This window comes from Sapajus apella, unplaced genomic scaffold (genome assembly GCF_009761245.1).
Source record: "Sapajus apella isolate SASKATOON/1434 unplaced genomic scaffold, GSC_monkey_1.0 scaffold20, whole genome shotgun sequence".
NCBI lineage: Eukaryota > Metazoa > Chordata > Mammalia > Primates > Cebidae > Sapajus > Sapajus apella.
Window position 1 is genome coordinate 28,046,948 of NW_022436960.1, and position 26,901 is coordinate 28,073,848.

Sequence of the window (26,901 nt, forward strand, 5' to 3'; positions counted from 1 at the left end):
TTAAGTGGCTTATAATACTAATGCAACAGTGCTGCTGACCTGAACCTCCGTAGCTAAAAGGAGCACAGATGCAGGAACCCTGTTTGAGAACATCTGCCCTTTAATTTGCATTTAAAATCTGTTTCTTTAAATACTTCAGTTACAAGTTCTGAATAGTGAAGACAGAGTAGTAGATGCTGCAGGCACTCAGTATTGGCTCCCACCCCTTCCCCCCTCCCCCACCCCCAGGCCTCACTTCTTGGCTCAAGATATAAAAGGGCACTTTCTAATGGCCCCAATGTCAAAGGTCAGCAGCCTCAGGCCTGGATGCAGTTAGATACAAAGCCATGAATCCCATTAGCTTCCACAAGATACTTGCATTTAACCATACTCCAAGGAAATCCAATGACTGTGCCCAGATCCAAGGGTAGCACACCTTAGAAATGACCTCAACCATTTCACCACAATGTACTAACACCCTCAGGGTGGCTTCCTACCATAGTCCATTGTCCTCCAGATCTGTGTCCTGCAGAGGAAGAGACAAGTCCCCGCTATAACGCAGGAAGGAACAACAACTGCCTCCTCAGCTCACGGGCTTACACCAACTTAATTGAAAAGCTCAAGTCAATTTGAGGCAGTCTAAAGGAGACCTCCCTTCCCTAGTCTCTACCAGGCTCTGGCCCTTCCTCGGGACCATGATTGGTCCCACTGCCATGATGTGGTAGAATCTGCTCTAAATAAGAACAAGGTGCTGGAATGAGGCCCAGCAACCAGGAAAGGGTTTAGAAAGGGTTGCCACAACCCCAGCTGTGAGAGACTGTGCCAAGACAGATCTTGGTGTGAGCCTATGATGGAGAGCGTGAGGGCAGGTCTGGGATCTCCTTGCATGAGGATTACATGTGACCTCAGGGGACCTCTGCCCTCTTCTCCCACTCACCCACCGAGATCCCCTGGCCTGTGCTTCCTGGAAGAGGTAGAAGAGGCATCTTGAAGTCAATGACAACAGAGAATGAAGGTGCCATTTAAGAAACAAAGCAGCACCTCTGCCTGTGTTCAATCTCTCCACACAGGTGGAATCAAGTGAGAATGTGCACAGCCAGGACAGAGGCTGCTCTGAGCTTGAGAGGCACAGCATCCTCCTAGTCGTCTCTGTAGAACAGACTTTCTGAAGACAGAAACTTAATCATGTGGTCCCCAGGGGTTTCTCTGTAGTATACTGGCACTAGGGAGAAGGAAAATCATCTTTGCAGAGGGCTGATGGAAGAAAGGCAGGAATATTAATGAGCATCCATTAAGGCTCTCTCTCTCTCAAGCCTAAGGAATTAAGATAGTCAAGGGTGTGAGACAGGTGCAGAGAGGGAGAGAGCCTGGCAGGAACGCCAAGACAAGACCTGTGACTGCTGGTTACATAGTGCTCTGCTTCCTTGCTTGAGGCCAACAGCATGTGCCTGCCTGTCACCAGGCTAACCTGGGACCCATGAGGGGGCAGGGGTAAGACTGGTTTTCAGTTCCTGCATGATTTGTTGGGTGTGTGGCTTCCTCCTAAAGATCCAGGAGGAGGACTCTGGGATCCTCTACAGCCGCCTTGATTTTGCGGAGGAAAGTCACAGCCTCTCTGCCGTCAATCAGCCGGTGATCATAGGTCAGTGCCACGTACATCATGGGCCGCACCTCCACCTACAGAGAGGAAGGGTAAATAGGTTTGTCTCCAGCAAGCCACAGACAGCCTTGCTGAAGGAGGAGATTCAGCATGGCCCATAAGAAAGTTCCCAATTCCAGAACCTTTCCTACTGATGTTGCCTCTGCATATTTACAGTATTTTCAAAGACCAAGCCTTATCCTCAGTGCAAAGCCTCCCCACTCAGAAACAAAGTTTACCAAGAAAACTGTCTTCTCACAACTGCCTTTTATATTTTGGTTTCACACAGGAGTTAGTGACCCAAAAGGATTCTAAACACAAGAATTCCCAGAAAGGTTTTTGATACCAACAAAACTTCCAGGGGCCAGCTCAAGCCCCTTTTAATACTTCATTCTCTGAACTCCCTGGAAACTTCCAAGCTTTATCATACAACTTGGCAGCTCGCAGACTGACATGCCTAATTGTCATCTGTTTCCCAGGGACAAGGAACCATCTCCACCTATATCCCCCAATCCACAGAAGCAAACAAGCCTTCTCAGCTCAGTGGTTCTCCCACCTGAATGTGCATCAGGATCATCTGCACTTCTTTAAGTCTGGGATGGGGTCTAAGAATATGCATCTCTAACAAGGTCCCAGATGATGCTGATCCAGATTACAATTTGATAATCAGTGCCTCAGCTATTAATTAGAAACTAAGAAATGGAACTTAGACCTGAAATTATAGTGAACGTTTTATAATTAGCACTTAGTTGAATTTCCCTGTCAAGAGCTAGCCACTAGGACCTTAGGACCTTAGAAGTGATGGTTCCTACCTTGCCTCCTATAGCCACAGGCCTGTCAAAGATGGCATGCATGCCCAGGATGGCAGACTGAGGGGGGTTGATTATGGGCGTTCCAAAGAGGGAGCCAAAAACTCCTCCATTGCTAATGGTGAAGGTACCACCATCCATATCTTCAATGGCAAGTTCATTCTTTCGGGCCTAAAAACAGATTTCATAATTGTCATATTAAGCCAACCCAGCTTCCTTCACACAAAATCAGTCCCTAATCCCAGCACTTTGGGAAGCTGAGGCAGGAGGACTGCTTGAAGCCAGGAGTTCAGGGCCAACCTGGGCAACACAACAAGACCCCATCTCTACAAAACACTTAAGAATTAGCCAGGCATGGTGGTGCACACCTGTAGTCCCAGCTACTCGGGAGGCTGAGGCAGGAGAATCGCTTGAGCCCAGGAGTACAAGGCTGCAGTAAGCTATGACTGCACCACTCCATTCCAGTCTGGGCAACACAGCAAGACCCTGTCTCTCAAAACAAGCAAAGGAAGTCCAGAAAGCTTGTATCTTAGATCAGTGGCACAAGTGCTGGCTTCCGTGTGACAGTTGTTTGGCTGAGGTGACCATGACCAGTGCTCCACCAAAAGGCACAATTTCATTCAGCTGAAGACTTCAAAGATCTTTTCCAGCAGGTCTCATTGATGAGATTTCAGTTACCAGAGCCTGGTAAACTCCACCAGATATATAAAATACTTAGCTCTCAGGGGCCACTGTCTTTCCTGGGGCCTATGCACTTTACATTCCATGAGCGCTGCTTGCTGGTGAGCCCGGCCTTCAGAAGGCTCTCTTTCCTCACCTGCCCAGCAGCTCATATACATGCATCTTTCTACTTTACCTTCTCTCCCAGTTCAGTGATGGTCCGTTCAATATCTGCATAATTCATAGCTTCCACATTCCTGATGACTGGAACCACCAGACCCTGATGGGGGTGAAGAGCTGTTTTCAGTTGCAAATTAATAGTACCTTTTATAGTTACAACTCCTTTGATTCAACCAGTGGCATCCCCTCCCTAGAATACCTTCATTACTCAATGTGATTAACAGAAAGTCTTAAAAGAATGTGGTATGGTTTAAAAGAAAACAAGGTTACTTTTACTAACTCCTTCTAAAAATACAGAATTAAAGAAATGATCTCTCTTGTGTGATCTCCTTCTTCACACAGATAAGGTGAGGGTCTAAGACCAGTGTTCCCCACCTCTTGCCCCAACATACCCGCGGGGTGGCCACTGCAACACTGATGTCAATATAATCCCTGTACACCACTTCTTTGGTTGTATCGTCAATCACTGTGAGAGAGAAAACACATGTTACACACAACTCCCCAGGTTAAAGCTAATGAGTAATACTTGCATTAACAGAGTAAAAATCTGCAGAGCTTGATACAGTGTGGGCTGACCCACCACCATGAACACCAGTGCTTTATGCACAGCAGCTGGTATTCCACTTACTCCCATTCCAACCAAGTACAGTATCTCTCAAGTCCCGACTGAGCCTGGGCATAGGAGCATCCATTTCTTTGGCAGCCCTAAGAAGGGCTGAACACCCTGTCTTACACAGAATAGGTATGCACTAAATTCTTGTTAAATAGCTCTACTCCAGCCCTCCCTTAGCAGAGAATGGCTAGGGTTAACAAATGTTCCAAAAAAGGGCAATTAGCAAAGGAAAAGGGGAATAGAGATGCTACCCAGTCTCTGCTTCCAACCCTCAACAAGAGGCAGAAAGGAGATCCAAGAGTAAGCAAGGTGATCTGGCTTTGAATATGCTACCCTCAAGGGATGGCAAACCAGCACCTGAAAATGTACACCTAACACTAATGGGAAAAAAAGGCTTGGGAATCATTTCCACTTAAAGTCCATGTTGTATTGTTAGATAAGACATCCAGAAGAAGCATGTAAAGTGAAAAAGAGGCCATGAGAATTTTGAGGGCTGCCTACATGTGTGGGCAAGCAGAAGAGGCCCACTGAAAAAGATGGAGACAGCCAGTCAGGAAGGCATAAAAAGAATGGAAAAAACAAAAAGAGGTATACATTTGAGCAAAACAAAGACGGCTTTCTACTTCCCTAGGGCACACCACTCAACGAGAGGGACTAGGGCTTCTACTTCTAGACCTTTAGGGCCCTTGACACTGCTGAGGATGGCAAAAGTATCACTGCCCGCCTTTCCAATCTCCCAAAGAACAGAGAAGTGTGTCAACAGAAAAACAAACTACTAGTTAGGTCAACACTACAATGACGCAGGTGAATAAAGAGGAAAGAAAATGAGTACCAAGTCCATGAAAGAGAGGCCAAGCCCAAGCTCCAGTGAGGCCCATGACCTGAGATCGAAGGTCAGCCAGGAGCCTACACCAAGTGTGGAAGTCAGGCCCCAAGATAACAGGGCCTGTGGAGCTGGGGTGGGGAAGAAGCCAGAATATGAGCTTCCTCCTTGACAGGAGACAGCCTGGAGAACTGGGCTATCCCAGAACTGCCTGCTGCCTGAGCAGCTGCTGAGCTGTGCACTGGGAAGAGAAAGTATTCTGCCCAGCTAGTGGGAGAAAATAAGCATGGTGCTGCTTCAGGAAGGTGAACCAAGAAATTCCTGGGGAAGACACTCATATTTCTATACGTAGCAAATAAAAAGCCTTGGTCTGTTGATCCTCTGCATGTAGGAGCAGGTCTGTGCTCATCCACCTACCTCCCAGGACCTCTCCAATTCTGGCCACAACCAACTCACCTGCATTTACAACAGGCTGTTCCTGCAAGGCAAAGGCTGAGGCCTTCACAAATGCTGACATGAAGCCTAGTTTGAGGTTATGTTTCTTCAAAAAGGCCTCTTTGTGCCGAGCCCTCATCTCCTGGATGTTACTGTAGAAACATATTACAAAACAAACTGACCACAAAGCCTTGATTTTGACTTTCACACAGGTTTCTCACTCCATGTACACAATTAGGTGAGAGCTTTTCCCTTACTCTGGACCATTACCTTAGTTCAAGTTTTGAAATAGTCTGCCTGAGGTTAACACAGTAACTCTGTTCTTTTACAAAGGAATATAAAGGAATCAGGTCCAATCTGTCTTTAAGGTGGGTTGAACTCTTTACAGGCCTCATTCATGGTCTAGAAGTCACAGATTTCAGTGACACGTCATACGAACAAGAGATCACACAGCATACCAACATCTCTGCCCTGAATAACTGTAAGCTACCCAACCTGACAAAACTTATGTTTTAAAGTATAAACAAAACCTACAAAATAAGCAATATTCTTTTTATTTCTTATTGGAATACCAAAAATACCCCACCAAATCTGAGTATAACTCCTGTGTGATATTCTTCCTATCTCTTGATTAGTGGAGATTAAAATAAAAACCTCACCAGTACATGAGGCTCCATGTGGGAAAAAGCAGTCATGACTATGCATGGAAGGGTATAGCCCAGTGCTCTTTCAAATTCATGGAAAGTCAGATTTCACTCATTCTTCATCTTTCTAGAGTTAGCAGTTCCATCCACTTTTTTTTTTTTTCTGAGACAGAATCTCACTCTGTCACCTGGGCTGGAATGCAGTGATGTGATCTTGGCTCACTGCAACCTCCACCTCTCGGGCTCAAGCAATTCTTCTGCCTCAGCCTCCCAAGTAGCTGGAATTACAGGCAAGTGCCACCACGCCCAACTAATTTTCTGTATTCTTAGTAGAGATGGGGTTTCTCCATGTTGGTCAGGCTGGTCTCGAACTCCCAACCTCAGGTGATCCGCCCGCCTCGGCCTCCCAAAGTGCTGGGATTACAGGTGTGAGTCGCTATGCCCAGCCTCCATCCACTCATTCTTTCAAACGGGTACTAACACCTACTATATGTGAGGGTCAGAGCCAGGCACCAAGATACAAAGCTAATTAAGACACAGTTCTTGCCCTTAAGATTAGTTTAATGGCTGTGATTTCCTCAGTAGTTAGAAAAGTGGCTACCTGTGGTACAGGCCTGTACCCTTCAGATTAAGCAGCAAGTCTTCTGAAAATCCTTTACTACATGAACAGCCTTTATTCTTTTGGGACCTTTTTTTTTTCCCCAAACACATGCTGTGGAGTTAGTGGGAAATGGTTTTCCCATTACTTTGCTGCAGAAACCTCAGCATTTATCGGAATGCAGTAATGCAGTTCTATGATGAAAACTGAATTTAACTTTATCTCAAGGTCAAATGCTCAGTTCTCCCTTTCTCCCTCTAATGGCCTAATTCGACATTAGCATGAAAGGTAAGATATGGTACAATTTTAACAGCCCCCTTCAGATCTTTTGTTTTTTGAAAAAGGAAATTTTTCAAGGGGGACTGATTGGGTTTAAAATGTTTCGTTTCCTGATTCTAACCTTATTTAGTGATAGGATTACCACGCTAAAGACATTACTGGTTCCCAAGACACAAGAGCTGCATAAGAAGGAAAGAGATGTGATAAACATCTCTGCTCTCAAACCTGCCCAAATGTTATTGTCTGGTCATTAAGTAGTTTCTATTTCAGAGCTCAGCCCTTGGAGGCAAAGGCTGAGACAATAGGGGAAGGGAGAAGGTCTGGAAAGGTCCCTTATGGGTTAGCTGATAAGCAGAAGACCCAAAGGGCACTCTGTCTAAACCAGATTAGGCTGCAGCAAGACCGCAGGCCACTGTTAAGTGACACCTTGATTAGCTGCTGAAAGGAGATCCAGCTATTACGCTTACTTTCCAATCAAAGCTGTTGGGCCAGCTGCATCTTTCAAGGCCAAAATATTTACATGTTTTGTCTTAAGAAATTGGGTAGAATTTCAAAGTCCAATTTAATTTGGTACAATCTGGCCCTAATGCACTGAAACATAAGCTGCAGCTTTTGTGACTCATTAGTCAAGGTCCTTCTCTACATCCTATGAATAAGAGAAATCTTTGGCTTGAATGTCATCCAGTCTCTTCAAAAGTTTCCCAACAGAATGGATGACATCTAGTAAAACAGGTCACAGAGCCCTACTCTGAACAATGCCACGCTATGAAAAAAAGACTCCCTTCTCCCTATTTTTCAAATCCCTTCCAAAGAAAAACAAATTTCTCTAAGGAAAAGTAGATTCACAGACTAAACCCCCAGGACAAAAAGAAACAATGTGATAACCTGAGACTTGATTTGCTTCCTGAATTAAGTATAAATTCCTACCCTGGCATTCCCCAAACATTCTGAAATAAGGATCCAACCTTCTTTACCATTCTTTACTATATACATAATCCTCACAGAAATGATTTTTGACAACTTCTCAAATGTGTCTTCTACTTTCCCATCTCAGGCTCTATACTGTTAACATCATCTGGGATGACCTTTCTCCACAACGCTGACAAAATGCTAGTCATTCTTGAAGACCTGTTAAAAATTATTTTCTGGCCAGGCATGGTAGCTCATGCCTGTAATCCCAAAGGCAGGAGGGTGGCTTGACGCTAGAAATTTGGGAGACCAGCCTAGGCAACATAGCAAGACCCTGTCTCTACAAAAACTAAAAAAATTGGCCAAGCCTGGTGGCACACACCTGTGTTCCTAGTGGTCCCAGCCATTTGGGAGGCTGAGGCAGGAGGATTGCTTGAGCCTCCCAAGTGGCTGAGACTATAGGTCCGCACCACCACACCTGGCTAATTTTTTTTTTTCTTGAGACAGAGTCCTACTCTGTTGCCCAGACTGGAGTGCAGTGGCTTGAGCTTAGCCACTACAACCTCCTCCTCCTGGGTTCAAGCAATTCTCGTGCCTCAGCCTTCCGAGTAGCTGGGATTATAGGCATGTGCCACCAGGGCAATTTTTGTATTTTTAGTAGAGGCAGAGTTTCACCACATTGGCCAGGCTGGTCTTGAACTCCTGGCCTTATGTGATCCGCCCGCCTCGACTCCTGAAAGTGTTGGGATTATAGGTGCGAGCCACCGCACCCAGCCCTCACTTGGTTAAGTTTTAAAATTTATGTAGAGACAGAGTCTCGTAATGTTGCCCAGGCTGGTTTCCAACTCCTAAGCTCAAGCAATCCTCCCGCCTTGCCCTCCCAAAAGCTCTGGAATCATAGGCAAGAGCCATGGCACCCAGCCTATATCTCCACTGAATTCCACAGTATAGTACTCTGTGTACAGTACACACTCAAAACATGTTTGTCAAATTTCTCTTCCTGACAGTGCTGATACTTGAACATATCAAAATCTTGAAGAAAACAGGTGAGTCAACAATTAGCTCACTACATAAATGAGCACACCTAGTGAATTGGTACCTTTGGTTAACATTCTCAGGTTATTTTAAAACACAACTTGTTTTCCATTTCGCTATCAAAGCTGGGTAAAGTGAAAGACAAGCCCCACCTATCTTTGCCTTTTCATCTACCCGATTCTGAATCTGTGTGAAAGAAGTAGGATATGGTGCCCTGGCTCCAGGCATGCTGTCAAGGCCTCTCCATCCCGAGTGGGAGACCTGCGCATAAACCATGTTGGCCTGGTTGCCCACCTCTGTTTGGCAACCTGACACTAGTCATTGTATACGACTATGACTACTCTATCAGAAATCACAAGATTCAGTTTTAAAAGTCTAAAACGCATCCTTGCTTCAGCAGCACATACACTAAAAGTCTAAAACACTAAGTTATTGGGTTTTGTTTTGTTTTGTTTCTTTGAGACAGGGTCTCAGTCTGTTGCCCAGGCTGGGGTGCAGTGGCATGATCTCAGCTCACTGTACCCTCAACCTCTTGGACTCAAGCGATCCTCCCATCTCAGCCCAAGTAGCTGGGGCTACAGGTGTGCACCACCACACCTGGCTAATTTTTGTATTTTCTGTAGAGATGAGGTTTCACAGTGTTACCCAGGCTGGTCTTGAACTCCTGGACTCCAGCAATCTGTCTGCCTTGGCCTCCCAAAGTGCTAGGATTACAGGTGTGAGTCACTACACCTAGCTAAGGTTAAGGTTAAGGTTAAGGTCACAGAGAAGGCAGGCATAGTATCAGGAAAGCCAATTAGAGATGAAGCCAGTGGGTCACTCTGTGAAAGTCAACAATAAACAAAGCAAAGAAGTGCCTCTTCCCTGACAAGTTAGTTTTAGAATCAGCACTAGATAAGGACTGGGGCAAGTTCAAGCGTTCTCTTTATTATTTTTTAAAAGATGGGGTTTCACCATGTTGGTCAGGCTGGTCTTGAACTCCCGACCTCAGGTGATCCGACCGCCTTGGCCTCCAAAGCGCTCGGATTACAGGCGTGAGCCACCACACCTGGCCAAGTTCAAGTGTTCTCTAAGAAAAAGGGCCTAGGGGATAAAAGGACTAGAGACACTACCTCATGTCAATCTCATTAAAAGTTGTCAGCATTGCACATGTATTCTGGGCCTCCTTCAGACGCTGAGCAATGCGCTGTCGCATCCTGTTCATTTTCTCCTGAAAGTGAAAGTGGAACAAGTATTGACAATCTGATCTCTCTGGGTCAAGCATTCGCCATGTAGTCAGAAACAGCACGGCTTGCCACGAATGGAGGGCCAAGGACTACAGTATCTAAGTACAACAAGAGCATCAGGATTCCCTTTCCTGTGGTGGCCCTTTCTCCTCCCAGCAAAAACAAGCCAAAACTACTCACTCAGGTGTGCCTGAAGCTTGACCAAAATGAAGGTTCAGAAACAGTGATTTAAAAACCAAAACCACTTTAGGAAAGAATGCAGTGTAGTGTAGTCTAGCCAGCATTAAGATTCATAAGAGAAAGGGCAATTTCTACTGATAAAGACTTGCATGAGAATAGCTATTTGTGGAACAGAACCTCATAAGCAACAAACTTTTGAGGCTATCATATTTTTAGGAAGTATTCTCAGGCAGAGGAACCACACTCTTGACCATACTTCCTTGAGGTTTTATATCTGCAACTGACAGCTATTGCTACTGAATATTATCCCTTAGCTATAGCTAAGTATCCCGGAAGTATAGGAATAGAGCTCACTAAACCACCTCTCTGAAGTGTGTGACATCGTGGGAGGAAGGGGGTGAGTTACTAAGCTACCATCCCCTACAAATATTTAACTTACCCAAAGCTTTCATTGGTAGCATAATTTAGTGGGAAAACCACTGAACAAGTGTTCAAAAGACCTAGAGTTCTGGTCCTATCATTTGAAGGTTATGTGACTATGAAGAAGTTATATCCTAAACTCCCTTTCTTTGTCAAGGCTGACGGAATGAGCTGCTAGTCATTCAAATGTGGGCACCACCACACCCATTTTCCACTAATCAACACCACCCCTCTGAGCCTCTTTCCTGGAAGTGGTCCTCAGAGGCTTACCCGATGTTCTGAACGCAGACCACCTTTGCCAGCTCCTGGCTCAGCTAGTGGAGGGGCAGCAGTGGGTTTTACTGCAGACACTGAAAATGAGAAGAGGATAAAGCTGCATCAGACAAGGAAAGAAACATCTACTGAGTTTGTGCCAGTGTCTTCATATGTACTGTCAATCTTCAAGATATTCTGAGGTATATTAGAATCACTCCAACTTCACAGATGAACAATCTGTTCAGATAAATTAAGTGACTGGCCTGAAGTCACACAGCTAGTAACAGAAAGCTGAGATGCAAAGCAGGCCTTCAGATACAAAGTCTAGAATTCTTTCCACAAAGCAGAACCATGGTTAGTCTTAAGAGTTTACCCTGTGAGAGAACATATTAGAAGAGATGTTCTCCCACTTGACACGTGGGAGTTGGAGGCCTACCAGGTTTGCTAGAAAGAGGTTGTGAGGGCGAGGGCACTGGTGGCATCTGAGTGGGTATGGGTACTGCAGGGGGAGGAGGAACTGCCGCTGCTGTAGGCTCTGCTTTTGGGGCTGCAGCAGCAGGAGCTTCGGCTGGTTTGGCCTTAGCAGGAGCAGCTGAAAAACAAGAAAGATAGATGCCACTGGCACTGTTTGAAATGGAAAGCAACCAATCACAGCTACTAAGCAACATTTAGTGGCAAAAACTCTAGCTCCAATCAAGTGACAAATGTCTACTGGGTATCAGCAATATGCAAGGCACTATGAGACACATATGCAATGACATAAGGCAGTATTCTCTATTCCTCAGGGTCCCTAAATGTCTATCAGACAATTGGCTCAATTTAGCTCCCTTCCCATTTCACAGGTATCTACTGAACAAATTCAGCAAGTACTTTCAAAGCACCTACCAAGCCCAAGAAAATGTAAACTTCCAAGCAAAAAACAAACAAAAAAAACAGAGGGAATTTAAAATATTGAAATGCATACATAAACATATTTCTAATTATTGATACTCTCATCCTCTATTTTAACGTTATATATGCAAGAATACTATTAAAAAATAGGACGGGCACGGTGGCTCACACCTATAATCCTAGCACCTTGGGAGGCGAAAGTGAGCGGATCACAAGGTCAAGAGATTGAGACCATCCTGGCCAACATGGTGAAACCCCATCTCTACTAATACAAAAACTAGCTGGGCGTGGTGGCACGCACCTGTAGTCCTAGCTACTCAGGAGGCTGAGGCAGGAGAATCGCTTGAACTCAGCAGGCAGAGGTTGCTGTGAACCACGATCACACCACTGCACTACAGCCTGGCGACAGTGTGAGCGAAACTCCATCTCAAATAAAGTAAAAAATAAATTTAAAAAACTAAAATAAAAGGTTCATCAAGGGTTTACTTAGGCTTAAGAAAGTGCTTCATCGAGGATGACTCATAAATCACTGAGGTGGCCAAGTAATAATCTCACAACTTTAAACGAAATGTTTGTTTCTATTTTTTAACCATCTGGACATTACATCCAGGGTTAATGCTAAGAAAAACATCTGCAACAGGAGGACTATTCTGATTTCCTAGCCTTCCACCATACATGTTTTCTATTCTGAGCTTCTGGTCTTGTCCTGATTAACCTCAATGATGTGGTCTATCTGCTTTACGAGTGTAACAGTGAAAAAGAAATAGACTTTTGTGGCTTGTTGGTCTAGGCGTATGATTCTCACCCAGGAAAAAGAAATAGTCTTTTTAGTGGTTATAAAATTTAACTGAGTCAGATAACAGTTATTAATCTCTAATCCTATCAGGTCCACTACAAATTCTTTTGTTTCTCCTTTCTTCCCAAGAGAAATACCAATCCTTCCTAGAGATGATATGAGAGAATAGATGTGAAAAGAAACAACACTGAATTCCCCATAATAGACAATGAGAGTTTCCTTTGAGCATTATGTCAGTGCTCAAAAAGTTTTGAAGCATTTCAGATTTTGGATTTTCAGTTTTGGAGCACTTCAGATTTTGGATTTTCAGATTAGGTATGCTCCATCTGTCTATCTATAAAAAAAGGTCCAGTTTCTCAGCTCCTGCTAAGAAACACCCATGGAAAGAACAGTGTAATATTTTTTAAATAAACTTTTCTTCTAGAATTTGACATTTAAAGTTCACAATATATAAATTTCCCCTTTACTCCCTCAACTAAGGACAGTTGGAAGGACAGAGTCTTTGACATATCAGAGAATTAGCACATTATTCTCAGTCCCAATCCCAACAGGGAACACTGGAGACCTTGACCACCAGGAGAACTTCTTTACCACCAGTTTTCCTGAGTGTGAAAAGCGGAGTGCCTCCTTCGACTTTTCCCCCATCAGGTACCAAAAGAGCTTCAATCACGCCATTTGCTGGTGATGGAACCTGCACAGATGTCTGAAAGAGGAAGACAGATGGAAGAAGTCCAAATGTTTATCGAGTATTAGAGTTGTATAGAATCTCCAATAAGTCACAATAGTTGCAACACAGACACATAAAGCCCTGCACACAAACACCTAAGGCCAAACTTTCAGAGCAAGGGTGATGACAAGTCATCACCACTGTGAAGATTCCTTCTTTCTGTCCTTTCTCAGAAACATTCAGGCAATATTCAGTTAATAGGTTTCCAAGTGATACAGGAAAAATGAAACAGCTCATTTACCCTCTCCACCCCTCCCCGCATCACACACTGTAAGACTAAAGCTAAATGAAGTACACACAGTGAACAATCTAAAGTTAAATGTAGGCCAGGCAAGGTGGCTAATGCCTGTAATCCCAGCACTTTGAGAGAGCAAGGTGGGCGGATCACTTGAGGTCAGGAGTTTGAGACCAGCCTGGTAAAACCCTGTCTCTACAAAAAATACAAATATTAGCCAGGTGTGTGGCATGTGCCTGTAATCCCAGCTACTAGGGAGGCTGAGGCAGGAGAATTGCGTGAAGCCGGGAGGTGGAGGTTGCAGTGAGCTAAGATCAGGCCATTGCACTCCAGCCTGGGCAACAGAGCAAGACTCCATCTTGGAAAAAAAGGAAGTTAAATGTAAAAAGTTTTTCTTTTTAAATTGAGCGAACCCAATAATTTTACAACTGAGGTCAGAGCTAGTTAAAAATTATCTCTAGGCCAGGCGCGGTGGCTCAAGCCTGTAATCCCAGCACTCTGGGAGGCCGAGGCAGGTGGATCACAAGGTCAAGAGATCGAGACCATCCTGGTCAACACGGTGAAACCCCGTCTCTACTAAAAATACAAAAAATTAGCTGGGCATGGTGGCACGTGCCTGTAGTCCCAGCTACTCAGGAGGCTGAGGCAGGAGAATTGCCTGAACCCAGGAGGCGGAGGCTGCGGTGAGCCGAGATCGCGCCATTGCACTCCAGCCTGGGTAACAAGAGTGAAACTCCGTCTCAAAAAAAAAAAAAAAAAAAAAACCTCCGTCCCAAAAAAAAAAAAAAAATTATCTCTAAACAACAGTTAAGTCCCCGTTTCTTTCATTAGGTTACCAAACTAAGTGAAGACCATGAAAAACTGGTACATATGTAAGATAAGCCTACCTTGTCAGTTTCAATCTCACAAACCACTTCATCTTCCGCAACTGTGTCTCCAACAGCTGAAAAGACAATCAAAGGCTACCTGTTAACAGGGAGCCTCCAGTAGCCACAAACCCATTTTGGCAGGTATGTTACAAGAACCCTTTCCTACAGGGCCAGGGGAAAGTACATATGTAAAGAAAAGGGCAGAGCTATAAATTCTACAACTATCCTGGGGGAAGAGGAAAATTTGACAGCACTTAAACTTAAGAAATGAGAGGAGCCCGACGCAGTGGCTCACGCCTGCAATCCTAACACTTTGGGAGGCTGAGGCAGGTGGATCACCTGAAGTTAGGAGCTCAAGACCAGCCTGGCCAACATAGTAAAACCCTGCCTCTACTAATTAAAAAAAAAAAAAAATTAGCCAGGCATGGTGGTACACATCTGTAATCCTGGCTACTTGGGAGGCTGAGGCAGGAGAATCACTTTAACCTGGAAGGTGGAGGCTGCAGTGAGCTGAGATCATGCCACTGCAATCCAGGTTGGGAACAGAGTGAGAGGAAACTGAATCTTACCTTTCTCCCACCTGACATCCCCCTCTGTAACAGATTCTGCAAATGCTGGGGTTTTGACTGTAACCAAATCATCCTCTAGGAAAAATGCAAAAAAGAAAATCATGAGTAGTTCATTATTTTTCCTTTTTAATATTTTTCTTTAAACTCAATCGTTACTCTTCCCACAAAATTCCATTCCCAAGAAGGCAGGTAACTTACTGCACACAGCTGTAGTTCTGAAGAAGCGAACACTGAAGACACTACTGTTGTTAATGCTACAAAAGAAACACACATTAACTCCTTTAGCAGGTGAACTATTCACATTTTAGTCTAGTTAAGGCCCCATGGGTCACCTTCCCCTTAAACAGTGATTCTTGACCAGGGGTGTTTTCATCAGTGTCACCTGGGGAGGAACTTTTTTTTTTTTGAGACAGAGTTTTGCTCTTATTGCCCAGACTGGAGTGCAATGGAACAATCTTGGCTTACCACAACCTCTGGCTCCCAGGTTCAAGCCATTCTCCTGCCTCAGCCTCCCAAGTAGCTGGGATTACACGCATGCACCACCACACCTGGCTAATTAGGTAGAGTTTCTCCATATTGGTCAGGCCGATCTCGAACTCTTGACCTCAGGTGATCTGCCCGCTTCCGGCATCCCAAAGTGCTGGGATTACAGGCTTGAGCTACCACACCCTGCCTGAGAGGAACTTTTTCAAAGTTCACAGGTCTAGGCCCCTCTCCCAGGGATTCTGACTCAGCAGGTCTGGAGTACAGCCTAATGACCCAGGTACCTTAAACGGTGAGCTCCCCAAGTATGCCCAAGCCCCTATGTTCCAATGCAAAGGCAGCTCTCACAAAACAGACTTACATTTGGTTCTTTAAAGAAAAAAATAAGCACCCTGATCCTTTGCAGACCAAAAGGACTTAGCTTCTGGATTACGCTGTTTGCTTAAGAGATAGGGTCTTGCTCTGTCACCCAGGCTGGAGTGTAGTGGCATGATAATAGTTCACTGCAATCGAACTCGTGGGCTTGAGGGATCCTCCCACCTCTGCCTCCCGAGTAGCTGGGACTATAGGCATATGCCACCAAGCTAATTTTCAAGATTACTTTTTGTAGGCTCTGGATTTCATTGCCCAGACCAGTCTCCAAGATCCCACCCAAAGCACTGGGATTATAGGAGTGAGCCACCATGCCCAGCCAAATTTCTTGCTTAATTAAATCCAAGATAGATATATGGCTTGCCCAGGGTACAAGCCATTGTGCAAGGTATAATGGAAATTTCTGCCCTCAAGACTACAGATTTAGATCAGATAAGGCAGCAAGATTAACAAGGTTAACTTGGAAGTAACACAAGGTGTTATGCCAAAAAACACACATACCCAAAAACAAACAAAAAAACCACACACAAACCCCATCTGGTATCTCCTACTCTGTTCTCTTGCTAGAAGGCAGCATATCAATATATTCTGGACTTACTCAAAAGGAACCTCAAAGACCAAGGTGGTTTCTGATATGGCCTTTACAGTAATAATATAATTGTTTATATATATAATTGTCCAGTTGATATAACTGGAGAATGAGATCACCCTATATGCACAAAGCCATTAACAGCGGTTGCCTCTGAGGGTGAGAGATGTAGACATATATGGTATCTATGGTTATATGTTGCACACTTGCACAATTTGGGAGAATGATTTGGATGGGGACTTTTACTTTCTGCGCTTCAGGATTGTTTGAATATTCTACAACAAGCACATTTACAACAGAAAAGTAAAATAGATTTAAGTTGGTAACTATAAGGTCTATGCATAACCAAGAAAAAAATGAAGATATTTAAAAACTACAGAATACAAAATGTTCTACATATAGTTTGTAACCATGTAAAAGTACATGCCCATAGGCAAGAGCTAACAGGTAACACGCATGCAGAGGCTGCTCTCTAGTCATCCAGGAACACTGAGTGGTGGCCACCACTGTGAAGAAGCATTTGCGGGGCTAGAGGACAGGGATAAAAGTCTTCTCATGGACATCCTTTTTACTTTTTGAATTTTTATTTTTATATATTTTTTGAGACGGAGTTTCGCTCTTGTTACCCAGGCTGGAGTGCAATGGCGCGATCTCGGCTCACCGCAACCTCCGCCTCCTGGGTTCAAGCAATTCTCCTGCCTCAGCCTCCCGAGTAGCTGGGACTACAGGCGCGCGCCACCATGCCCAGCTAATTTTTGTATTTTCAGTAGAGACAGGGTTTCACCATGTTGACCAGGATCCTCTCGATCTCTTGACCTCGTGATCCACCCACCTTGGCCTCCCAAAGTGCTGGGATTATAGGCGTGAGCCACCAGGCCCGGCCTTGAATTTTAAAACGTGTAAATATAACACCTATTAAGTGAAAACATAAAACCAAAAATTGTTTTACAATAAAAGATTTCTTAAATAAAGTGGGTACCTTATTCACAGAAAAGGCACAACACACAGAAAATACTGGATTAGGGTGACATGATTATGGGTGATCCCATAAAGAAATAAAGTTTACTTTTTTCTTATTTACTTTCAAATATTTAATGTATTTATTGTAGAGATTCATGATTGCTCCAGTTTTCATTGGATTGCAGATGAGTAATACACTTTGAATCTCTAAATAACTAGATGCTCACTGCAGATTAGAAATAGCAAAAAAAAAAAAAAAAAAAAAAATAGTTACAATGGGATTGTACCATACAGTAGAAAATGAAATCATTTTGTAACCTGCTTTTTCCTACTTTTCAGAGTGTGAACCTGTGAAGCACACCACAGTTTAACCAATCCCTTGCTCTTTGTCATTTTGAGAGAAATCTTATTATACCAGGAGTTCTTCAGTATAGATTCCTAGAAATAGAATTGCTAGACCAAAAGGCACACACAATTCAAAGACTTATGACCACCAAATTGCCCTCCAAAATAACATAGGAATTCATATTCCTAGTACTGAGTGCAACATTTTCTCAATTTAAAAAAAAACAGCCAGGCAACGTAGCTCACGCTTGTATCCCCTACTTTGGGAAGCTAAGCCAGGTGGGTGGATTACCTGAGCCCAGGAGTTTGAAACCAGCCCTGGCACCATGGCAAAACACCCCATCTCTACAAAAAATATAAAAATCAGCTGGGCATGGTGGCATGTGCCTGTAGTCCCAGTTACCCAGGAGGCTGAGATGAAAGGATCACTTGAGCCCAGGAGGCTGAGGATGCAGCAAGCAAGATCATGCTACTGCACTCCAGCCAGGACACAGCAAGATCCTATCTCAAAACAATAACAACAACAAAAATCCTCATTGTGATGCACAGTAAGGAAGAAGTTTATCTGCTGACCCCTTCACTTTGAGGATTCTCCCCGTAGACAAAGCAGCCTGACAACTGTTGAACAGGTTACTAGAGAGCATTCTCTTAGCACCACCACAAAAACACTTGGAATGCAAAGCAGCATTTAAGCAACGTTAATAAGCAAAAGTTAATCTGAAACACACATGGGTGGCCTTTCTCCAAACTCTGCATTATGCTATAACAGCATTCCCTCCAAACTAGTCAGTCCCAGGGATCAACCAGTTTTATACTTTTATTCTTTTTAAAATGAGTAACTATGCTGAGAGGATGGCTCAATCTCTACAATAAATGTAACCTTGAGCACTTCAGCTGCACTTATATCTAACTAGAATATCTAAGAGCACCCTTCTATACCTATCCCATAAAAAAGAGGGTTCCAACCTAACTTTCATTATAATCTAAACACCTGTGGAGAGCAAGTACACTCCCAGTTCAACACCTGATGTGGGGTTGATGCTCAAGGAACATTATATGGGAAAAATGAACATCAAAGTTAGTCTAAGGACTCAACAAACCACTTCAATTGCTAGGTCTGGAGACCAGTGAGGAAATCAGATGGTCAAATTTAGAACTGATGTTTTAAAAATATACGCCCCCGTAATACTTACACAACCTTCCTGCTGTTAGGGTAACCTGGTCCCTGGCATAAGGAGACCCCTGCAAGAAACAAAATAACTCTTAACCAACAACTCTTATCTCACAAAGGATACATTCTGGGAATGTAGGTCTGCTCACCCCCAACCCTGAGACAGAACAGAATCAACTACAGGCAATGGATGTAATCTTTATCATAATGTCTTGTTTCTCAAACTTTTCCGAAGTAGCCTTAATGGCAGACAGCACTGGGTATTTGAGGTTAAGAGTGGGTATGTGGGCCAGGCGTGGTGGCTCACGCCTGTAATCCAAGCACTCTAGAAGCCAAGGCAGGTGGATCACCTGAGGTCGGGAGTTCAAGACCAGCAGCCTGACCAACATGGTGAAACCCCGGCTTTAAAAAAAAAAAAAAACAAAAAAGTGGGTATGTGTTTGGGAAAGGAAAGAGAAAAAATCTGATGGCACAGCCCAAAGTGATTACATAATCTCATTTACCTTAAAAAGTCAGAACTTTTCATTATTCCTTTATGTTTTCATAATAAAATATCTCTACTCACCAAGTCTTCAAATACAATTGAAGCTTAAGAAAGATATGGGATGATGGCCGGGTGTGGTGGCTCATGCCTATTAATCCCAGCACTTTGGGAGGTGAGGCAGGTGGACCACAAGGTCAAGATATCAAGACCATCCCGGCCAACTCAGTGAAACCCTGTCTCTACGAAAAATACAAAAATTAGCTGGGTGTGGTGGCGCGCACCTATAGTCCCAGCTACTCAGGAGGCTGAGGCAGGAGAATAGCTTGAACCCGGGAGGCGGAGGTTGCAGTAAGCCGAGATCACACCACCGCACCCCAGCCTGGGCAACTGTCTCAAAAAAAAAAAAAAAAAAAAGATATGGATGGCTATACATAACCCAATTTGAGAAGCAAGGAGGATATTTGGTCTGGGTTTGAGAAGATTGGGCTGAAAATCTTATCACCTGAACCCTAGTAGCAAAGACTTGGCTACTTTAGGATCAGGGTCTCCAGCATGTCCTAGGGCTGAGAAAATCATGTGCCCACCTTTCAATTACTGACTTCCCATGCCTTTCTGAAGTCTTCCACCCTGGTCACTCTCAACAAGGTGAGAGCCCCTTTCTGCCTACCAGCTGTCCTTATCACAGTTAAGTGCATTTCCCCAACTGTTGACTAGTAACTACAGCTGCCTCTTCCGAATATATTCTTTATGTCTTTTTTTTTTTTTTTTTTTCCCAGATTAACAACTCTTTCTGAACCATGGGCTCAAGAGACTCTAAATGAGAGCCAGCTCTCTCTTATGCCCGCCTTCTCACAAACATCCCAAGATAGGTAAGCCAATCACCTCTATGTCAAGCAGCCAATGACTATGCAGTGCAAAATTCAAGCACAGTATGTTTTTCAACTAGAACAGCTGGCAGTCCACACTGATTTTTGGAACCTGGAGTCCAATTCAGAGTTCATCCTACAGCAAGTTTCACCGATACAGCACTTTAGGGTTTATAAAAAGCTTTCACATAATGACCTCATTTTGACTTTCAGTCTCAGAACTCTGAGGTGGAATGACCATCTGCCATTATTCCCATTTCACATAAGTAGGGCTTCTGGAGGTTAAGTGACTAGCCAAAGCCAAAATGCAAATCCCAAGTGCAGAGCTCTTTCCACTGCCCTGCCCACCCATAAAGTGGAGAAAATGTTTGCTGGCATTGTTCAGAATTTCCACTTGAAAAACATGTTGAGAGTCCACTACTAGCTGACATTGTGCTAGGTGCCTTATGTCCTCATAACTCTTAGAATAAAGTCCACACAATTTATACGATCCTGTACCATCCAGCCCACTCTATCCTTCCAGCCAGACAGGCTTCTTCCCATGTCTATCACTGGTCAAGTCCTTTCCTGTCTGAAAACCTTTGCATAAACAATTCCCTTTGCCTGGAATATCATTTTTTTTTGGCTAACTCTTTTATATTCAAGCCTCAGTTAAATGTCACTTCTTCAAGGAAGCCTTTACTGACATTCTCAACCTTCCCCAGCTGGGCTACATCATGCCACCCTCTCAACATCCTTTATTCCTCTCTCGCAGTAACCACAATTTAATTACACCCTTGTCTGAGCATAAATGTATATTTGCGCTCTCTCTGTTAGCCCATAAAATCTCGAGGCTAGAGACCATCTGTATCCCTGTCACCTAGCACAGTGGCTGGCATATAGTAAGCACTTAATAAATGATCAGTTGAGTCCATGAGTAAATGAGAACATGGTGGGCTAAGAGTTCAGGCGGGGTCAGGTAGACCTGGCTTGATCAACAGCTGGGTGGGTGACCTTGGCCAAGGCTTTAAATCTTTCTTGTCTTGGGTTATGCATTTGTAAAATAGAGAGAACACTTCTTACTATTTTGTGATTAACTAAAAAGTTCACAGAAAGCACTCATAAATGTTTGGTATAAAGAAAGTCCACAAGATCAACTCATTCAACAAATACTTATGATAGGCACATAGCAGAAAATAAGCTATGAATGACCATTGTTAATTTTTTTTTTTTTTCAAAACTATTGGGATAAAATCTAAACTCCTTCAAACAGTTTCTACACCATCTTCTATCTCATGCCACTCTCCCTTAGCTAAAATACTCTGGCCAAATCACCTTTTTTCCAGTTCTTAAATTCTGCCAACCTCTTTTCTTCCTGAAGATCTTTGTGCATGCCATTCTCTTCTTCCTGGGCTTCACTGGGTTAGCTCCGTCACACTCTGCTGGCCATAGTGGTTTTTTGTTTTGTTTTGTTTTGAGACGGAGTCTTGCTCTGCCGGCCAGACTGGAGTGCAGTGTCAGAATCTCGGCTCACTGCAACCTCCGCCTCCGGGTTCAAGCAATTCTCCTGCCTCCGCCTCCCAAGTGGCTGGGATAACAGGCGCACGCCACCATGCCCGGCTAAATTTTGTATTTTTAGTAGAGACGGGGTTTCACCATGCTGGCTAGGCTGGTCTCGAACTCCTGCCCAGAATGAATGATCTGCGCGCGCGTAGGCCTCCCAAAGCGCTGGGATTACAGGCCTGGGCCACCGCGCCCGGCCATACTTTTATGTCACCTCCTCAAAGAGGGCTCGTCTGTCCACCCTCGTGTGTTTCCTTCTCAGCATTTACAAAACTTTGTCACTGTTCACTTGTTTAGCAACTGACACTTTCCAGCTAGCCTGGGAGCTCCACGAGAGCAAGAATTGTACACTGCTGTATTCACTGCTGTATCCCTAGCGCAAGGCCTGACAGTAGAAACTCAAAAACTACAAGCCGAATGAATAAATGATAGCTCATGATTATGTAGAATTGTGTCTCACTACTCTCCAAATCGAACTGCCTTTAAATATTATGAGAAACACAGCACCCCCGAGTTCCTCACATACTGCTCTGCCCAGGAGGAAAGCATTTTAGGTGACGGCAAGGGCAGAACTTACCGGGCAGGGAACGTCTCCCTAGAGGGCAGTTCCCCTGTTGAGAAAGAAGACATTATCGACGTCACCCAAGACGAAAAAAAAAGAAACAGGAATTCTTTTAAGTATACGCTCAAAGCTGTCCCAGTGCTGGTGACAGGTGAATCTCGTAACTCCAAAGGTAAATGTAACACACCGGGCTGGCAAACCCAATCAACACGCTGGGCCTGCCAAACTATCTCAACTTCCCCATGGGACTCGCTAATACCCACAAATTTTAACAGAGCAAGAGGAGACGGGTGCCGAATCCCGCAGGAGGACTCCGCCGCGCCTCCTCCCCAACTCTGAGTCAAGTATGTGGACGGGCGCGGCTCCCCAGCTCCCGCGCAGAGGGTGGGGTACGGCAGGAAACGTTCTCCGCGGGCTGTCTGGAGAAGGCAGGGGGCTGCCGGGCTCCGCAAGACGGTCCCGAGGGCAACCACAGCCCCGGGCCGCCCAGCCGGCGCGGCCTCCGCGTCCCGGTGCCCTTGGTGCCCGGGCTGGCTGGCGCGCCGCGCCCCTGCCTTCCAGGTCGCCTGTCCGCCCGCCAGCAGGCTCCTCATCCGTCGGGGCCCCGGCTAAGCCAGATCGTACCTTCTGGAAGGCGGAGAGCGAGCGGCTAAATGCCCGGGACACACAGCGGGACCGGGACAGCATCGCGGCTGCAGAGCCGAGGGCGGGCGGACACCGGATATAGGGCCCGGCAACAACCGGAAGTGGGGCGGACCGCAGCACCCGCCGCCCGGCAAGGGGTGTTCGGAGCGAACCACTGGCGGGGGGTGGCCCAACGGCGGCGCCAACTAGCCCGCATTGCATCCCAGGAGTACGGCTCTCTGGAGCAGGCGGGGCCGTCTTCGCAGCCTGTCAGCCTGGGCCGGTTCTCCTGAAGGTGTCTAAGATTATCCCGCCACTGGATCGCCCCCGGGGTCAGGCCTTCCCGACCGTTCCACAGAACTGACTGTGAGCTTGGCGCCCTTCTCTCTTGGGACCCGGGGGCACCGCGCCATTCTGCCTCTGTACCAAGGGGGGCACGGACTTTGAACTCAAACCTTGGCAGATGTGCATGCCTGATCTTACACTGTGTGGCCTGGAGTGCATTTTGGAAGTTGTTCGTTTGTTACCCTATTCCTAAAATATAAACTCCCAGCTTTTCTTTAAGAAACCAGGTCATAGCTTGCTCACTGCAGCCTCGACATTCTGGGCTCAAGTGATCCCACTACCATAGCCTCTGGAGTAGCTGGGACTACAGGTGCCACCATGCCGCGCTGACCTCCACACTCTGAGTGTACCATTCTGCCCGCTGCCTTGAAGTGAAAGCACATAGCATCCCCTTCCCCTCCTTAAGTGTTCAGGCCCCTGAGTATTCACCTTCAAGGCTCATCTTCCTAATAAAAAAGATGTTCTTTAAACCTATGGCTGAATTAGCAACAAATAAATGTATGAATGAATGAACCACCTGGTGCCTGCTCATGATGGTTTCTTTTTTTTTTTTTTTTTTTTGAGACGGAGTTTCGCTCTCATTACCCAGGCTGGAGTGCAATGGCGTGATCTCGGCTCACCGCAGCGTCCGCCTCCTGGGTTCAGGCAATTCTCCTGCCTCAGCCTCCTGAGTAGCTGGGATTACAGGCACATGCCACCATGCCCAGCTGATTTTTTTTGTATTTTTTTTTTTTAGTAGAGACGGGGTTTCACCATGTTGGCCAGGATGGTCTCGATCTCTTGACCTTGTGATCCACCCGCCTCAGCCTCCCAAAGTGCTGGGATTATAGGCGTGAGCCACCGCGCCCGGCGATGGTTTATTTATCTGAGGCATTTTGCCTGGTCCTCAGGACCTTTATTTTTTTATTTTTCTAATTAATTTATATTTTAATATAAATTGAGACAGGGTGTCACTATGTTGCCCAGGCTGGCCTCAAACTCCGTCAGGACGTTTACAAGTGCCTTCATTCACCTGAACCCTGAAAGCACTGCCACTGGAATTCTGGAAGGATGGGCCAAAGTCCTAAATAGAAATAGAGAAAACAGCTGTGCCCTGCTGCTACCTATAATCAACTCCTCAGTAGCCTTCACCTGAATTATTTGAAAAGCTCTCTAAGCAGTTCTAAGCCTCCACTCTTGCTTTCTCTAGCCCATCATCCTTTGTATCTGTGTCAAAGATCCTTCTGGACCCAGTGCAGTGGCTCAATGCCTATAATCCCAGCACTTTGGGAGGATGAGGTGGGTGGATCACTTGAGGTCAAGAGTTTGAGACCAACCTGGCCAACATGGTGAAACCCTGTCTCTACTAAAAATACAAAAATTAGCCGGGCGTGGTAGCGAGTGCCTGTAACCCCAGCTACTCGGGAAGCTGAGGCAGGAGAATCACTTGAACCCAGGAGACGAAGGTTGCAGTGAGCCAAGATCCTGCCACTGTACTCCAGCCTGGTGACAGAGTGAGACTCCTTCTTAAAAGAAAAAAAAAAAAAAGAAAGAAAGAAATCCTTCTGAAATGCAAGGGAGATAAACTTTATCTCCCTGTAGGATGAAGTCCAAACTCCTCAACTTGACCAGGCACGTGATAATCAGGCCTCTGATTACATTCTGATTCTCTCCCCACATTCTCACAGATTGTGAGCTTTAGTCAAACCACACCACTGGCCATAGCCCCACTGAGCTATTTGACTCCTTCATAGCTTTGCGTGGGCTCTTCCCTCCTCCTATTTGCCTAGGGACTCCTAGTCATCCGTTAAATCTCCTTCTGAATCCCTTCCTAACCCCTCTGGCAGAATTAACAGATAAACTTTCTATGCTTCCAAAGCACTGTGTCTGGGTCTCTACGTTGCACTGTATTGTAACGTCCTGTTTACCTGCCTGTCTCCGCTGTTGCACAGAGAAGCAAATGGAAAGAGGCCACTTTTTATTTTCCTGAATCCTCCAAACACAACACCCGGTACAACAGAGTTCCTGGGACTCTGCAGGTACTCAGTAAATGTTTGTGGAATGACTATATACTTCCATGTTTACAACATTGCTAGACACAGCTGAAGAATCCAAGAACGGCAGCCAGGGGCTATGGCAATCTCTTGCCAGAGTTGCTGTTAATATTTTTCTTAGCTAGCTACTCAATTCTTTCACAGTAAATTTTTGAGATTTTTTTTTTTTTTTCTTTTTTTTTTTTTTTTAGAGATGGGGGTGTCACCATGTTGGCCAGGCTGGTCTCGAACTCCTGACCTCAAGTGATCCACCCATCTCGGCCTCCCAAGGTGCTGGGATTACAGGCGTGAGCCACTGCGCCTGGCCTTGAGATTCTCATAGAAGGTGTAGAGGCTCAAGCCTGGTTATAATGTGGCAAAACACTTCTGGAGTTTTAGTGATCACCCAAGTTAATCTTAGATATTACAGTCTTAAGACACCACGCGCACACACACACACACACACACACACACTCAAACACAGTTTCATACAAAATCTCTTTCAGAGGGTAAAAGTTGAAATTTATTTCCTTGAGAGTCACATGCGAGTTTCCATGGACTCCAAGCTGCAACCCAATAAGCTAGTGCCCTCGTCTTCATTTAGAGCCTCCCAAGACACAGCACCGTCTGCTGGGGCAAGAGCTTGTGAATATAAACTGTGGCAGGGTTCAAGGAGAATTTTTTTTTTAGTTAGACTGTTGCTCTGTCACCAGATTGGAGTGCAGTGGCATGATCTTGGCTCACTGCAACCTCCACCTCCCAGGTTCAAGTGATTCTCCTGCCTCAGCCTCCTGAGTAGCTGGGACTATAGGTGCGCACCACCATGCCTGGATAATTTTTCATTATTTTATTATTATTATTATTTTTTTTTTGGAGACAGGATCTCAGTTTGTCACCCACACTGGAGTGCAGTGCCACATCTCGGCTCACTGCAACCTCCGTCTCCTGGGCTCAAGTGATTCTCTTGCCTTAGCCTCCCAAGTAGCTGGAACTACAGATGCCCGCCACCATGCCTGACTAATTTTCGTAATTTTAGTAGAGACAGGGGTTTCACCATGTTGGCCAGGATAGTCTGGATCTCTTGACTTCTTGATCCACCCACCTCCGACTCCCAAAGTGTTGGGATTACAGGCATGAGCCACTGACCCCAGCCCAAAAGAGAATTTTTAAAAACATTTTCATTTTAAAATATATATTAAAAAGAATATAAGCCGGGCGCGGTGGCTCACGCCTGTAATCCCAGCACTTTGGGAGGCTGAGGCAGGTGGATCACGAGGTCAGGAGATCGAGACCATCCTGGTCAACATGGTGAAACCCCGTCTCTACTAAAAATACAAAACATTAGCTGGGCATGGTGGCGCGTGCCTGTAATCCCAGCTACTCAGGAGGTTGAGGCAGGAGAATTGCCTGAACCCAGGAGGCAGAGGTTGCGGTGAGCCAAGATTGTGCCATTGCACTCCAGCCTGGGTACCAAGAGTGAAACTCTGTCTCAAAAAAAAAAAAAAAAAAAAGAATATAGGCTGGGTGTGGTGGCTTACACCTGTAACCCAGCACTTCGGAAGGCCAAGGCAGGCAGATCACCTGAGGTCAGGAGTTCGAGACCAGCCTGATCAACATGGGAAATCCTGCCTCTACTAAAAATACAAAATGAGCTGGATGTGGTGGCACATGCCTATAATCCCAGCTACTCCGGAGGCTGAAGCAGGAAAATCACTTGAACCTGGGAGGCGGAAGTTGCAGTGAGCCGAGATCGCACCACTGCACTCCAGCCTGGT

General features: G+C 45.2%; 1 protein-coding gene across 1 annotated transcript; it reads right to left on the reverse strand.

Moving 5' to 3' along the window:
- Positions 1-77: 77 nt before the first annotated feature.
- DLST (dihydrolipoamide S-succinyltransferase) lies at positions 78-22,904 on the reverse strand. The gene is made up of 15 exons (XM_032287854.1): positions 22,770-22,904; positions 22,161-22,194; positions 18,714-18,762; positions 14,970-15,025; positions 14,772-14,846; positions 14,221-14,276; positions 12,963-13,074; positions 11,121-11,276; positions 10,700-10,779; positions 9,716-9,813; positions 5,160-5,290; positions 3,660-3,733; positions 3,284-3,367; positions 2,431-2,598; positions 78-1,656 (listed from the first exon to the last, which is right to left on the reverse strand). Exons 1-15 carry the CDS (start codon positions 22,830-22,832, stop codon positions 1,522-1,524), a joined length of 1,371 nt encoding a protein of 456 aa, XP_032143745.1. The 5' UTR covers positions 22,833-22,904; the 3' UTR covers positions 78-1,521.
- Positions 22,905-26,901: the final 3,997 nt, after the last annotated feature.